The 14,144-nt window shown below is 39.6% G+C and overlaps 1 protein-coding gene across 3 annotated transcripts; it reads left to right on the top strand.

The window, feature by feature from the left end:
• The first annotated feature begins 701 nt into the window (after window positions 1–701).
• On the top strand, window positions 702–14,078 carry sympk (symplekin). 3 transcript variants are annotated; one of them, XM_023262313.3, is made up of 27 exons: window positions 702–853; window positions 1,236–1,325; window positions 3,221–3,286; window positions 3,596–3,649; window positions 3,757–3,830; window positions 3,934–4,060; window positions 4,181–4,430; window positions 4,542–4,712; window positions 4,938–5,177; window positions 5,574–5,725; window positions 5,812–5,962; window positions 6,270–6,492; window positions 7,610–7,760; window positions 7,875–8,110; window positions 8,309–8,390; window positions 8,477–8,590; window positions 8,671–8,818; window positions 9,791–9,951; window positions 10,622–10,730; window positions 11,175–11,275; window positions 11,491–11,581; window positions 11,839–11,940; window positions 12,111–12,298; window positions 12,532–12,708; window positions 12,797–12,886; window positions 13,151–13,324; window positions 13,708–14,078. In XM_023262313.3, exons 2-27 carry the CDS (start codon window positions 1,257–1,259, stop codon window positions 13,876–13,878), a joined length of 3,672 nt encoding a protein of 1,223 aa, XP_023118081.2. In that variant the 5' UTR covers window positions 702–853; window positions 1,236–1,256; the 3' UTR covers window positions 13,879–14,078. The 3 variants fall into 3 exon arrangements, with proteins under 3 accessions (XP_023118081.2, XP_023118080.2, XP_023118082.2); XM_023262312.3 differs by having other exon boundaries at window positions 1,189–1,325; XM_023262314.3 differs by having other exon boundaries at window positions 769–787; window positions 1,189–1,325.
• The last annotated feature ends 66 nt before the right edge of the window (window positions 14,079–14,144 follow it).

The raw sequence follows: 14,144 nt of genomic DNA, 5'->3' as shown, positions 1-14,144 counted from the left end.
GCTGTAACAATATGAATTTCCCCTGGCATGGGGAGAAATAAAGGACTATCTTATCTTATCTTATCTTATCTTATCTTATCTTATCTTATCTTATCTTATCTTATCTTATCTTATCTTATCTTATCTTATCTTATCTTATCTTATCTTATCTTATCTTCCAGGTGACTAGTTGAACTTTAATCCAAAGAAATAGTTAATCAATAAAAATGTATGGAATTTCGTAATGCATATCTCTAAAAGGCCGTTTTCTCAAAATTATTTTTTCTCCTACTCTAAGACAGAAATCTGCACTTCAGCAGCATTTAAATACATCAAAATTTCCTGTAAGTTTCCTGTAAGAAATTAACTGAGTCATGGTGATAACTATTACTTAAAAATATCTTTTAAAGGTAATTTCCTGTTTCATTTTTTTAAAATTACGAATTTTTGCAATATATATCTTTAAAGACCATTTTCTCAAAATCAAATTCTAAACCACAAATCTCTACTTCAGCAGCGCTTAGATACAACAATTTTTTTTATTTTATCCCTATCTATATTCTTTAGGACTGAGGCAAATGGGGTACAGAACTATATTGACATTTTGGGTAAATGCAGCAGAAGAATATAATGTCATAAGACCTATTCCACTTTACACTCCAAACAGAAGGAGGCAGTAATGCAACATTAAGCCGCCCAAACGCCATGAGACATCCGTAGAAGAAGAAACATCATTAAACATGGCCGCTTGCTTTGTGGGCTAGTGGAGTTAAGGCACTTATTTAAAAAGATAACAGCTTCTGCGTTAGTAAGTTTGTGACACTGGGCATAATTAAGTGCTGTTGAAGCAACAAAGTAAATTGTCATTTTGGCGGTGAGTAGCTATTGCATGTCCGTAATTACAAAATTAGAATAGTTGCAGGGTTAGCATTACAGTTAGCATGGGACTACCGCGCTAACTAGCTGAGACCAAAGTGGTGCTGATTGTAATTCATTAAAGTCTTGCTATTTACTACTAATATCTATTTTTTTTTTACTAAATACAATAGAATGCAGTAACAAAATCTATTTGTATTTTCACCGACGTGTAGCACGTTACCCGAAAGGTACCCTCACATTTGGTAATAACTCTGAACGTCATTGCAAAAACTGTCGACAGGTTCCAACATAATTAACATCTTAATGTACTGTAATGTTACATGTTAACAGGGGTTCCAGAGTTTATAGTGTTTCTAAAGGCCATGTTATCCGCACAGTGAGGTACTCAGAGCTGCACCATGGAGCTTTCTTCAGAGAAAGGGCAGAGTCAGACCCCCAGTGTCATCGACATGACCACCAGTGAGAAGGTATGTTTGTTAAATCCTGACACTGCATCATATGGATCAGTAGATACGAGCTTTATACCGCTAAATCACAGGCATCTGGTAATAAGACTACATACCAGGATATTTCTGTGACATTGGCACCAGTGCACAGAGCTGTTATATTGGTGATCTTTTTGCGAGTTGTATTGACACGTTGGTAGTACAACGAAAAAGCCTTGTTCAGCAGGGAAAAAAGACTTTAAAATGCAAAAGTTTGTGCAGTTTTGCTCCCAATTTTGTACAAAAATACATATTAGTTATACAGTACACAGCAGAGGTGAATACAATATCGACAAGAAAAGGAACTCAGAGAGCGCAGTACTCCGCCAAGGCTGCACAGTCCTATGATTTCTGACGGGTGAAATCTTTAAAAAATTTGTGGTCAACAGCGGTTGATTTGTAGTAGGATTGAACACTAGTCGTAGAATGAACACTACATCAGCAGGCAGCCGATGTAGTGTTCACTTGTTGTCATAGTTACAGACGCCGTGCCGCTATCTCGCAATGATAGAGAAATCTTTAACAAATCCGTGGATCCAGACTATAAGCTGTGCCACTGCCAAAATCTAATCACTTGGTCCTTGTGTCATTTGTGACCTTTCCTGAAAATTTCATTCAAATCCATTTGTCTGTTTTTGAGTAACATTGCAAACAGACAAACCAACGGCAATCGTCAGATAACTCTGCCACGTTCGTCAGCAGGGTAATTAAACATCAGATGGTTTCAAAATCTATCACCTCTCAATAGTTGCGTTACTTCTAAGTTGAACATACTAATGTTTACGGACAATCAAAAATAATTTTTTAGGAAGTCTATATTAAAATTACAGGCTCCGAAATAGAAATGTAACAAAAGTGAAAACACAGAGGGTCACCGACACACAAGTTAGAAAACCTGCCATCACTGAAACTAAACTGAGTACAGCTGTGATTTTCAATTATCCCAAGGGTTTTCAATGGAGATGAGTTTCTGTGACAGCTTAGATAGTGTGAAGGATATTGCACGGTGTCACTTTGTAAAGAGGTATTCAGAGAAAATACCTTTGCTTGCTCTTGACCAGAAAACTGTAAGAGCTTGTACTAAAGAGCATGAAAAATAGCCTGATGAATATTAGGAGCATATTCTTTGGTTAAGTGAGACCCATATTAATTTGTTCAGCTCAGATGGAGTCAAGCGTGATTGGTGTGAACCTGTTCAGAGCTATGCATTTACTGTGGTAGCCTGGAAAGCATGGAATGAGAGCGGGATAATATGGGCCTACATGAATGCAAACGTGTTAGGGAGATGACATTTATAGATAGTACCGTGGATGACTGTGGATATACCAGGAAACCATCCACAAATATGTGCAACACTGGTTTCCTCCATGCCGAGGAGGATTAAGTCTGTCATTAAAAATAAAGGTGGACATGTAAGTATTGGGAAAAAAAAAAGACAGCATTATGAAGTACAGCTTTATAAGAATCATGCAGGCCTGCTAACATATTCACCTTCAGTATGTCTGCTCTGAGCTTGACCAGTAGCATCTGAGTTACAAAAACTCACTTTGCTCTGGATATAGAAATTAATTTCTCTTCATATTTGGAATCATTGTTCTTCTCTTGTAGCTGTATTGCACAAAACCACCATGAAACAGTGTGGAAAAATTTAGTTTGTAAAACAAGTGAGAGGTCAGTACAGTGTCTAATTATTTCTGGGGAATTTATACGCATGTAAAAGGTTGATTTTTGAGTTGAGCGACAAGATCAGCCACAAAAACCAAAAGTTTTGCCTTGAAAACTTATAACTTGTTACTCTTTATGTATGAGTTATAATAGTCACTGTGTTATGTGTTATTTTGCAACCAGCGTTTGTTTCATCTGCTTTCCCTTTTCAGGTTGTGGAGCTTCTGAATCAGGCCGCTTTGATACCCACAGATGAAAAGCTGGCTGTGCTCAAACAGGTTTGTGTTCAGATCTTTTTAAATCAATTTTTTTTACCGTTATGAAGTCCAAAAAGTTTTGTTTTAATCATCTAAAGCTAATGTGAATGCTTAATTTCTTACCTTTGTGATAGTTTTACTAATTATACAGTATTCAGTAATTCTTTCATTTTCTGCTATTGCTTGACTAACTCATATTTCAATGTACTTTATTTTGTCCTGTGTATTCTTCTGTTTACTGCCACTATGTATGTCAGTATATAATCTACTTACCGATGATTTCATAAAGGAGTAAACAGAAATACCAATCAATTCATTTTTAATCTTCAGGTCCAGGAGCTTATCATCAATAAGGATCCATCTCTTCTTGACAATTTTTTGGACGTAAGTATAAATGGATGCAGCTTTCATAGCAAATTGTAGTTTGTCATCCCATATCTTGGTCAAATTGGATTCTTAATTTTCCTGCCACTGGTCTTTCCATCCTGCAGGAGATGATCGCTTTTCAGACTGACAAGTCCATTGAAGTGAGAAAGTTTGTCATTGGCTTCATAGAGGAAGCATGGTGAGTTATTAGACATCAAATTCTGCTTGTCTTAAAGGTGTGAACTGTTTGTAAAAAGAATGTGCTGTTGAAACTTTATTTTTCTTTCTTATACTTTGATCAGTAAAAGGGACAATGAGCTTCTTCTCCGACTGATTGCTAACTTGAACATGCTGCTGAAAGATGAAAGTGTGAATGTAGTGAAGAAAGCCATCCTCACACTTACACAGCTGTACAAAGTTACTCTACAGGTATATACACTACTGTGCACATGTCTGTTTTTTCATGGGAGCCTATATGAATACTGAGTATTTCCTTCTGATACTTGTTTTCTCATCATGTCCTTTACTCTTCTGTCTCCTTCACATCAGTGGTTGGTGCGCTCCAAAGCCGTATCAGAGATGCAGGAGGCATGCTGGGACTTGGTCACACAAATGAAAGGCGATGTTTTGGCCTCACTGGACTCTGAGAATGACGGTGTTCGCACTCACGCCATCAAGTTCACAGAATCATTAATCATCTCTCTGTCACCACGGACGTCTGAGTCCGACGTCCCCAAACGTCAGGAGGGTGACATCAGCCTGGACAAAGTTCCCAAAGATCATTCGTACATTCGCTACGGTATGGATCTTAGGACTATGTTGTGATGATATAGTGACTCTGTGTTTCTTAGTGCCTTGCATAAAGGCTCACTTTATAAAGCGGATATGTTCTATGTTGTCTATTCGGCAGACGTTTTGTGTGAGGAGGGAAAGACTGCACTGGAGAAACTGCTGAAGTTTATGGTCCACCCAGCTATTTCCAGCATCAACCTCACCACAGCTCTGGGTTCCCTGGCCACTATTGCCCGTCAGAGGCCAATGTTCATGTCAGAGGTGGTGCAGGCATATGAGACACTACATGGTGAGTACTTTTCAGCCAATTATGTCCTCCGTTTGTTTTATATTACGACAAAGTTTTATAAAAATCTATAAATTAACAAAACTTTCTGTCTTTCTCATATTGTCGCAAAGCACATTTTGTTTGTATTTATTATAGTGAGACTCTCTCTGGTTAACATCACAGTCTGACTGCACATAGTAATCAGTTAAACTATGATGTGTTTTCTGTACACTTGAACTTTTTTAGCAAACCTACCCCCAACTCTGGCCAAGTCTCAGGTCAGCAGTGTGCGTAAGAATCTGAAGCTGCACCTTGTGGCGGTACTCAAACACCCCTGCAGCCTGGAGTTCCAGGGTCAAATCAGCACTTTGCTGCTAGACCTGGGAATGCCTCAGAGTGAAATAACCCGCTCAACACCTGCACCACGTGAGCAGCGCAAAAGACCTCGCCATGAACAATACACAGAGGGGAAAAAGGTCAAAATGGGTGAGTAGCAATCACAGAGACACGGACATTCTGATTTAATAGAGTTGTCAGAATGTTTGCTGCACTGGTGTGAGAAGCGGAGAAATTAACGGGAAATATACAGTGGTTGCATATGCATATGTGTACAGCTATGCATTTCTTTGTTTATAGATGCTTGACATTTAACACATTTTCACATTAGATTACAATTTATGTGTAGAATGGTTTTTATAGCGTTAATTAGGCTGACTCAGTGTAAATCACTGTCAACATCAAAACCAATGAACCCAAATGTAAGCCTTGTGGAGATAATCTAATCTAGAAATAGAAAATGATGAATACATTTTTAGTTCCCCAAACCACTGCAGGTTAGTTGGAAGCACCCAGTATTTATGACGATTGTTCCCCTACATCCAGAGCCAGCCTTGATTGAAGATGACGAGGACAAAGAGGAGCCGGCCCCTATCTCGGCCCCTAAGCCAGCTGCTGTTCCAGTCACACAATCTGCAATTGACCTCACAGCTGAGTTCCTGCGTCCACTGCTTTCCCCTGAGAATGTAGCCAACCTGGTGAGAAGCTGTGGTCTTTTTTTTACAATTGTTTGTTTCCTTGTACTTTTATTTCACGCTCTTCGTTTCTTTGTCTCATTGTGTAGGTGCTCATTAGCATGGTGTATCTGCCTGATGTGATGCCAGCATCTTTCCAAGCCACATACACACCTGTTGAGTCAGCAGGCACTGATGCCCAAATTAAACATTTAGCCAGGCTGATGGCCACACAGATGACTGCAGCTGGAATTGGTCCAGGTTAGTAACAAAAGAAATTCTAACTTGAACTTTTATGTGTAAACCTTTGTATTAATTATAAGCATTTCCTGACTTTGTATTGTATTTCCTGCATTTTTATATGTAGTAATTATTTATAATTGATGATTTAGAGGTAAAAAATGTCTGTTGTCTTTGTGAAACTATTACTATATCCTGCTTCAGTACCAGTATCTTTGTCACTACACATAAATTAGAAGAAATTTTGCAGGATATATGTTTTTAATGTTAACATGGGTACATTGGCCAGCTCGAAATAAAACATATTATTTCATACTTTACATCATAGGACTTGAGCAGTGCAAAGCCAGAGAGGATGACTTCGGCAAAGATGAAGAAAATGAGGATGACTCCAATGCTAAAGACTTCCTCATCAAGCGCAAAGTTCCAGGCGTGTTGGTGGGCCAAGCAATCTCGGTGGTAGGAGGTTACACAGAGAAGACTTCAACCTCAGAAGCTCCTGCCACTGTCAAGAGGCTTCCTGAGCCCATCCTTCCCTCTGCACAAACCAAGTGAGTTCGGGCATTATTAGAAGATGGAAAAGTCAACGTCCAATTTATTTCTAAAGCACATTTAAAACACAGAAAATGAACCAAAGTGCTGCACAGTTAAACATGGGCAGAAAGACAGGGGGGACAGGACAGTACTGGAGTTTGGGATCATGCCTTCTTTTACCTGTTAACAGAAAACCAACTGTATTTTGTAGCAACTGCAAATGCTGAAGAGACCACTGCTCTACACATGCATACAAAGAATTCCAATAGTCAAACTGTGTGGTGATATAGTCATGAGTAAATCTCCTAAAGTCTTTAGGACAGAGATATGATTTTACTTTGGCTAGAAGTCTCATTTGAAAAGTTAGGTTTTTTTTTTTTGTTTTTTTTTAAAGTTATTTTTTTGGCCTTTTTGTGGGCTTTATTAGATAGGCGCAGTGAGAGAGAGACAGGAAACAGGGGAGAAGAGTCGGGGGAAGACATGCAGCAAAGGGCCGCGAGCGGGAATCGAACCCGGGCCAGCTGTGTCGGGGACCAGCCCTGTACATGAGTCACCCGCTCAACGCGTTGAGCTATACGGGCACCCTGAAAAGTTAGTTTTGAGAGCTAAGTCAATTTGTTAGTCAAAGGAGCTGTCAAAGAACCTACGGCATGTTTTCAAGTTTTTTCTTGAAGAAAAGCCATAATATGAGTCAAAGGGTCAACGGTGCCACCAGGCTCATCCAGAAAGTCTGGTCTACCAAATATAACCATCTCTGTCTAATTTTCATTGAGTTTGACAAAGTTTTATTGCATCCACATCTTACTGTCTTGTAAGCAGTCAAGCAGTGGGTGCACTTGGTCTTTGCTTTTTATTTTTTGTCGCAAAACAGTAAAACAAAGCCCTGAGGGACTGTACAAGTAAGTGGAGCTGTCTGGCAATATTCTCTTTGGTGAACTGAGAAGCTCCTGTCCTGTGACCAAAACCAATTGAGGACAGCAGCTTTGATACCTACACACTCTTTAAGACATAGTAAAAGTAAACTATGTTCCACATCATTAAAGGCAGCAATCAGCTCAGAAGCACCAGGATAAAAGACTGCAGGAGAAATACTGCACACCACTTTTTACCCTGTATGATTTTGTTCTGCTTCAGGATGACCGGGGCAAGTGGGAGAAAAAAAGTCTTTCGTTTGTCAGATGTTGTCCAGCCTTTATCAGACACCCAGATTGAGAAGTTAACCTCCAAAGCAGTGAAGCGCATTCTACATTCAGAGAAGGCGATTGCTCAAAGTGGAATGTCTCATGTAAGTGATCCAAATCATTGTACATTTGTAATCATAGCAACTGACAAGCACTTGTATTTGCTAAGCAGAAAAGAATCCCTTTCAGAGAATGACCACATTTATTTCCACTGGCAGGTGAGAGTGAAGCTTCTCTCCAGACTCGTGACACAATTTGAAGGGATGATGAAAGAAGATGTGCTGGAGTATATTCTGGACGACATCAGGACAAGGAGTGATCTGGCATTTTCTCTCCTCTACCAAGAGTACAACACCTACCTCAGCCAGCTGCCATCAGGCCTGCTGGACAGCTACGACCACTGTCTCTACACTCTGCTGTCAGGCCTGCAGGAGAAACCTGAGCAGAGGGATGGGTGAGAACCAGAACTTAACATTATCTCATGTCTGATGCTTTTTTTTTTGTCCTCTGGTTCTTTAAACATAAAGACTCACATGTGTCCTGTAATGACTGAAAATTGAAATGTGGCTCAATACAATGGAGTCAAACATAAGCAAAAAAGTGAGCATATTATCAACCAAACTACATTTTCTTTTCATATCGTTCCTTCCAGACTTTTCACCAAACTGGTACTGGAGGCTCCCATTATAACAGAATCAGCGTTGGAAGTAATACGGCGCTACTGTGAGGATGAAGTAAGTGTTGGCATAAAAGCTCAACTTCTCATGTACTGCAAATTCCAGGCTCCTAACTGTCTGCTAACCAGGAACCTTTGTTTCAGTCTCGGGTGTATTTGGGCATGACGACTCTGAAGGAGCTCATTGTCAAACGGCCCTCAAGGCAGTTTCAGTATCTGCACGTGCTTCTGGATCTCAGCTCACATGAGAAAGAGAAGGTGGTGTTCACATCAACACGCTGCTGAAGTAATTACTGAAACCTAAGAATGTCGCTCGTTTAACATACTCTTATTTTCAGGTGCGCACCACCGCCTTGGCTTTCCTTAAGCGCATGTATGAGAAAGACCAGCTCAGGGACTACATAGAGAAATTTGCCCTGAACTACATGCAGCTTCTGGTTCACCCCAACCCGCCATCTCTGCTGTTTGGGGCCGACAAAGACACAGGTTTGCAGTCTAGCTTCAACATACACTCCAGTGCACAATAAAACACCTTCCTCTTGCATAATTCATCTATTGTAACACATGAGCAACTTCACTAAAGGAAGTAGTGTACGATATCTTATATGTACCTCCTTTACAACAGTTAAAAAATTATCAGATTCAGGTTATAAGTATTCCTTCTAGAATATGAATGAGTGTATAGATTTCAGTGGCTGACACTGTGTTGCCAGATGATGTTGCATGATGTAGGAAACGTTAGTGTTTTCAGAGCCGTCTCCATCAGGTTTTAGATTCAAAGGAACCACTGAAAAGAATAAGGAGGCTATATGTTTTTATCACACTATTACTGTTAGTCACACTTAACTTCTGTCTTAAAGCAGATGTTAAAGCATATATCCGCCAAATCGTATAAACAACATAGATATGTAGCTTCCAGATGTTTCCTACATGCCTCACGTGCAGGCTGCAGTAGAAGCTAGCTAAGCTGAAGCCTCTAGTCGCCACTCAGTTACTGTAGTGCATACGACTCAGATAGTCCAAAAATTGCTTTGTAAAGAGTGTAATATAGAGTTCCAGTGTCAGAATTGCCCAAGCTAAAACCATGCAATTTTACCTGCATGGACTGTTTTCTGTCAGCAGAATTTTCTATAATCGGTCCGTAATTTCTTTCCTAAATCCTTATCGTGATTAATATTCTATTAACTGTGCAGGCCTTGTAGCATTATTTAGTAAACATGCAAAATGGTGCTGCTTATTCTTAATGCTATTTCCATGTTGACGTTCCACTGCCTTTACTCACTTGTCACACAATTGTCATTTAAATTAAATGACTTAATTTGGGGACAAATCGTAGGTCTCAAGGGAAGCAAAAACAGTTTTTAGTAACTTTGACAATCACAAATTTTCTCTGCCAATAACCACCTAGTTTTAAGTTTGCTCCTGTAACATCACTGGTTTGTGCATTTGTTGGGACAGAGGTGGCAGCCCCCTGGACTGAAGAGACGGTGAGACAGTGTCTGTTCCTCTACCTGTCCTTGCTTCCTCTGAACCACCGGCTGGTCCATGAGCTTGCTTCCGTCTACACCGAGGCTATTGCTGACATCAAACGCAGCGTGCTTCGAGCCATAGAGCAGCCTGTAAGTCACTCCTCACTGTCATTTGTTGCCTTGGAGAATGCTTCATTTTTGTGTTTCTTAAAGATTTCCTTTTCAACGTAATCAGTTAATGTAGAGTCCAGTTAGTTCATTAGTGTTGGTAAACATGAACAACTAGGAAAAACTGAAACACTGTTTCAATTCAATCCAAACATTTGTAGATGTAAACTATAATCTTTACACAGGTGATACTAAGTGACTGTGCAAAAATGCAAAGAAAAAGCAGAAATTAACCCCAAAACACAAGGTCCTGTGCACATTTGAACAGAGATGCTTTTATCTGAATGCCAGCAGTTGCACTTGCCTGGAAAGCCTGACCTGACAAAATCAGCAGAGTGCAAAGTCTGGACTGTTGGACTAAATGTTTAACTATTTCTTCATTTGTTTTTACTAGTTGACAACATGAGAAAACAAATTAGACCCAGCAATTCATAGAAATGAAACTGAGAAAACACACAAACAAAGCATGGCATTACTACTGAAGTAAAAACATTTAAGAGAATTCTTTCTGTTGAAAGTGGAATGAAACGCTCCTCCAAATGAAGAAAATAAGGGTACCCCAAACAGTTACCTAAATTAAGTTGTCCTTTTTGCTCTTAAGCTGTATTGTTTTTGAATAACACTGACAAGTATATTCCATCTATTTTTGTAGATCCGTGGAATGGGGATGAACTCTCCAGAGCTGCTGCTCTTAGTGGAAAACTGTCCTAAAGGAGCAGAGACTCTGGTTACTCGCTGCCTGCACATTTTGACTGATAAAGGTAAAAAGAAAGTAGAAATAAAGCAAATCTCTTTTCATCTAATCTAGAGCCTTTTCATCTAAACCAGTGCTGAATGATACTGGATTTGGGGGGATAATGCAGATACTGATTTTAGGGATAAATAAAAATTTTGACATCTGTATATCTGACAGTATTCATTATGAGTTCTACTGAGTTTAGTTGAAAATGAAAAATGATGGAGTTATTGTTTTTAACTTCTCAGCATAGTATTTCACAAACTAGTCAATCAATTATCTTAAGACATCACTTGAGTCCACACCATCATACGATCAGCTGTGTCACATGGTCTGCTACATGTACTCTCTGTTGACAGTATTGTAAATCCTGCCTGAAACTTGTGAATGAATGAGCCAGTTGTGCTGTACATTAGAAGAAAGTCCAATGAAAAATGTTGTGTGAAATAAGTCTTCCTTCCCTTTTCAGTGCCTCCGTCTCCAGAGCTGGTGGAGAGGGTGCGAGACCTTTACCACAAACGTGTGCCAGATGTTCGTTTCCTGATCCCTGTCATAAATGGTCTAGAAAAGGTAACCTTGTTTATTTAAATTTTGAATATTGAAGTTACATAATATCACATTTATCACATTACCAACTGTACGGACGTACTCCAGTAATGTCAGTATCATTCCAAGTCAAACAGCAAATTCCATCAGTGCATCTCCGCTATCTGACTCTCATTTAGTCACCTTAATGAATCTTTTCCTGGATTTTTCCCTGAATTTTGATTGTTTTTCTCATGTAGAATGAAGTCATTCAGGCCCTCCCCAAGCTGATCAAACTCAACCCGATTGTTGTGAAGGAGGTGTTCAACAGACTCCTGGGAACGCAGCACAGTAAGAGTCAACACACTGACACCTTAGACAATATTAGAATTTCATTTTAGCTTATTATGAACTTAATATTTTAGTTTCTAATGTAATCTAACATTTTTCATCAACTAGTCACTTTCCTGCTTTTTTTGTTATCTTTCTCATCTCCTGTCATGTGCAGTTTAGTTTTAATCTAACAAAATTGGTTGTCAGTTTCTGTGAGGTGTTAAAGAAAGACGGACGATAATGTATTCTGTCGTGTGTGTTTGCGTTTTTTGCAGGTGAGGGAAGTTCATCTGTTTCCCCCCTCACCCCAGGAGACTTGCTCATTGCCTTACACAACATAGACTCAACCAAATGTGATATGAAGTCTATCATAAAAGGTCAGTGCTCAGTCACTAAGCCCTCAAGCCAAAACCCTACAACAGAAAACTTTACTTTGAGTTTCCAAGATGTTGAGATGCTGGTCACATCATCACGAGTTAAATTATCAATCTGTTGCATGTGGATGACTGTTGACAGTAAAGGGTTTCATTTTCTTTCTGTGCAACAGCTACCAACCTGTGCTTTGGGGAGAAGAATGTGTACACTTCAGAGGTTTTGGCGGTGGTGATGCAGCAGCTGATGGAGCAGAGTCCTCTCCCCATGCTGCTCATGCGCACCGTCATCCAGTCACTCACCATGTATCCTCGACTGGGAGGATTTGTCATGAACATCCTGTCCCGTCTCATCGTCAAGCAGGTCAGCCACATAAACTCCAGTCTAATTTTCATACTGTTGTTGATGTACTTTTTCATAAGTTTTCTTTTAACTTGTCAAATGTATAATGGCATTTCTGTCCACTAACTGATCCAGCAGATGGTAATTTGTTTAGACAATACATGCCCAGAGAAACAGAGAAACTAATATTTAGTTGTGCCTGTCTGATGACCATTTTTTACTCTCTAACAGTGGTTGTTATTTTGGTCGTGCAGGTGTGGAAGTATCCCAAGGTGTGGGAGGGATTTGTGAAGTGCTGCCAGAGGACGAAGCCTCAGTCGTACAGCGTGCTCCTACAGCTGCCGCCCGCACAGCTAACAAGTGTGTTTGAACGCTGCCCAGAGATGAGAGAGCCTCTTCTACTGCATGTCCACTCCTTCACGCCTCACCAGGTTATAGCTGTTTCATGGTTTCTGTTCTAACATTATATTTGTCTTGACATTTCCTCATGAAACACCTGCATCTTTTTCTGCCTATCAGCAAGCTCATATACCTGCCTCCATCATGGCGGTCCTGGAAGCAAATAAGAAACCGGAGCCGAAACCTGCAAAGCCTGTCATGGAGAAAGAGGTAACTGGAAAAAAGATGCTGCACATGTTTTTCTTAAACACGCATGATTTATTTCTTTCAGTCACAAACAAGTGTCATGAGTCTGCATTAGTCTTTTCATGACTGCTGCTTCATTTGTGTTCAGCTGACTCATACAGACACATACAGAAATTTGTAATGGTTAATTTTTAACACCAAGATGAGGCAGTCATTCATTGATTTTTTTTTTCATAAGGTTAAATAAAGTAAATAAGTTTTAATAGCATTCTCTCCTTCATCTTCCAGATGGAAGTTGCTGTGGATTCTGCAGTTGTAGAGGAGGCTCCCACTGTGCCACTGAAAGAGCCAGACACACCAGTCCAGCAGGACCCAGCCATTATGAAAGATGCAGAAGAGCCAATGGAGCAAGAAGAGGCTGATCCAGTCATACAGGAAGAAAGCGTTAACAGTGTTTCACAGGTAAAATTAATCTACTTGGAATCTTATAAAACAAAATTACTAGACTGTCTCTATGCAAGCATTATATGTGCATGGCCTGTGGCAATTCAACCTCTAAAATCATGTGCTTGTTAGTGCAGGATACCATATTTTGAACAAGCATGAAGCACTTAAACTTGAATGTGAAAACTACCTTAAAAATAAATGGCTTTGACCTGGTTTACTGTCTATCAAAAACAGTATTAACACACACATTAAGTTAGAGTTGCACATATATTTAAAGGTTGAATTTTTTTTTTTTTTTAGCTTGAAACTGCTACTACTTAGAAAGTTAAGGATATTTTTCTTGCTATACACAACTGGATTCAAATTGGCATGAAACTGGAACTACCTCTTTTCTTCAGGTGGAGTTAGAAAGAGCAGCTGACACACCGTCGCCTCAGCCAGAACCAGCTGAAGAACCGATGGAGGAGTCACAGCCTGAAGAACCTTCAGAGGAGCAGGAGCCAGTAAAAGATGCTGAAGCTGACGTCACAGGACCTGAAGCTGGAAGCAACAGTGAAGATGTGGAATAAGGATGCACTCAGAATTAATGGACATTACTCTCCTGTGCAAATATCACACAGATTTTCAGCATTTTAAAAAAAATTAGTTCTTTTTGTATTTGTAGAAAACAGATTGTGAGGGAAAAATACTAATTTGCGTATGAAAGCATTCCATATGCCTTCATGTCTTAATGAACTGGCAAATAAAACAAACCACTGGTTTAACATCGGTTTTGGCTCTGTACCATTACTGACTGAGAATGTGTTTGATTGTAAGACATTCAGATGTAATCAGA

This window comes from Amphiprion ocellaris, chromosome 11 (genome assembly GCF_022539595.1).
Source record: "Amphiprion ocellaris isolate individual 3 ecotype Okinawa chromosome 11, ASM2253959v1, whole genome shotgun sequence".
NCBI classification, from domain to species: domain Eukaryota; kingdom Metazoa; phylum Chordata; class Actinopteri; family Pomacentridae; genus Amphiprion; species Amphiprion ocellaris.
The sequence above is the reverse complement of the archived record's forward strand: the minus strand, read 5'-3'. Positions and strand labels throughout refer to the sequence as shown.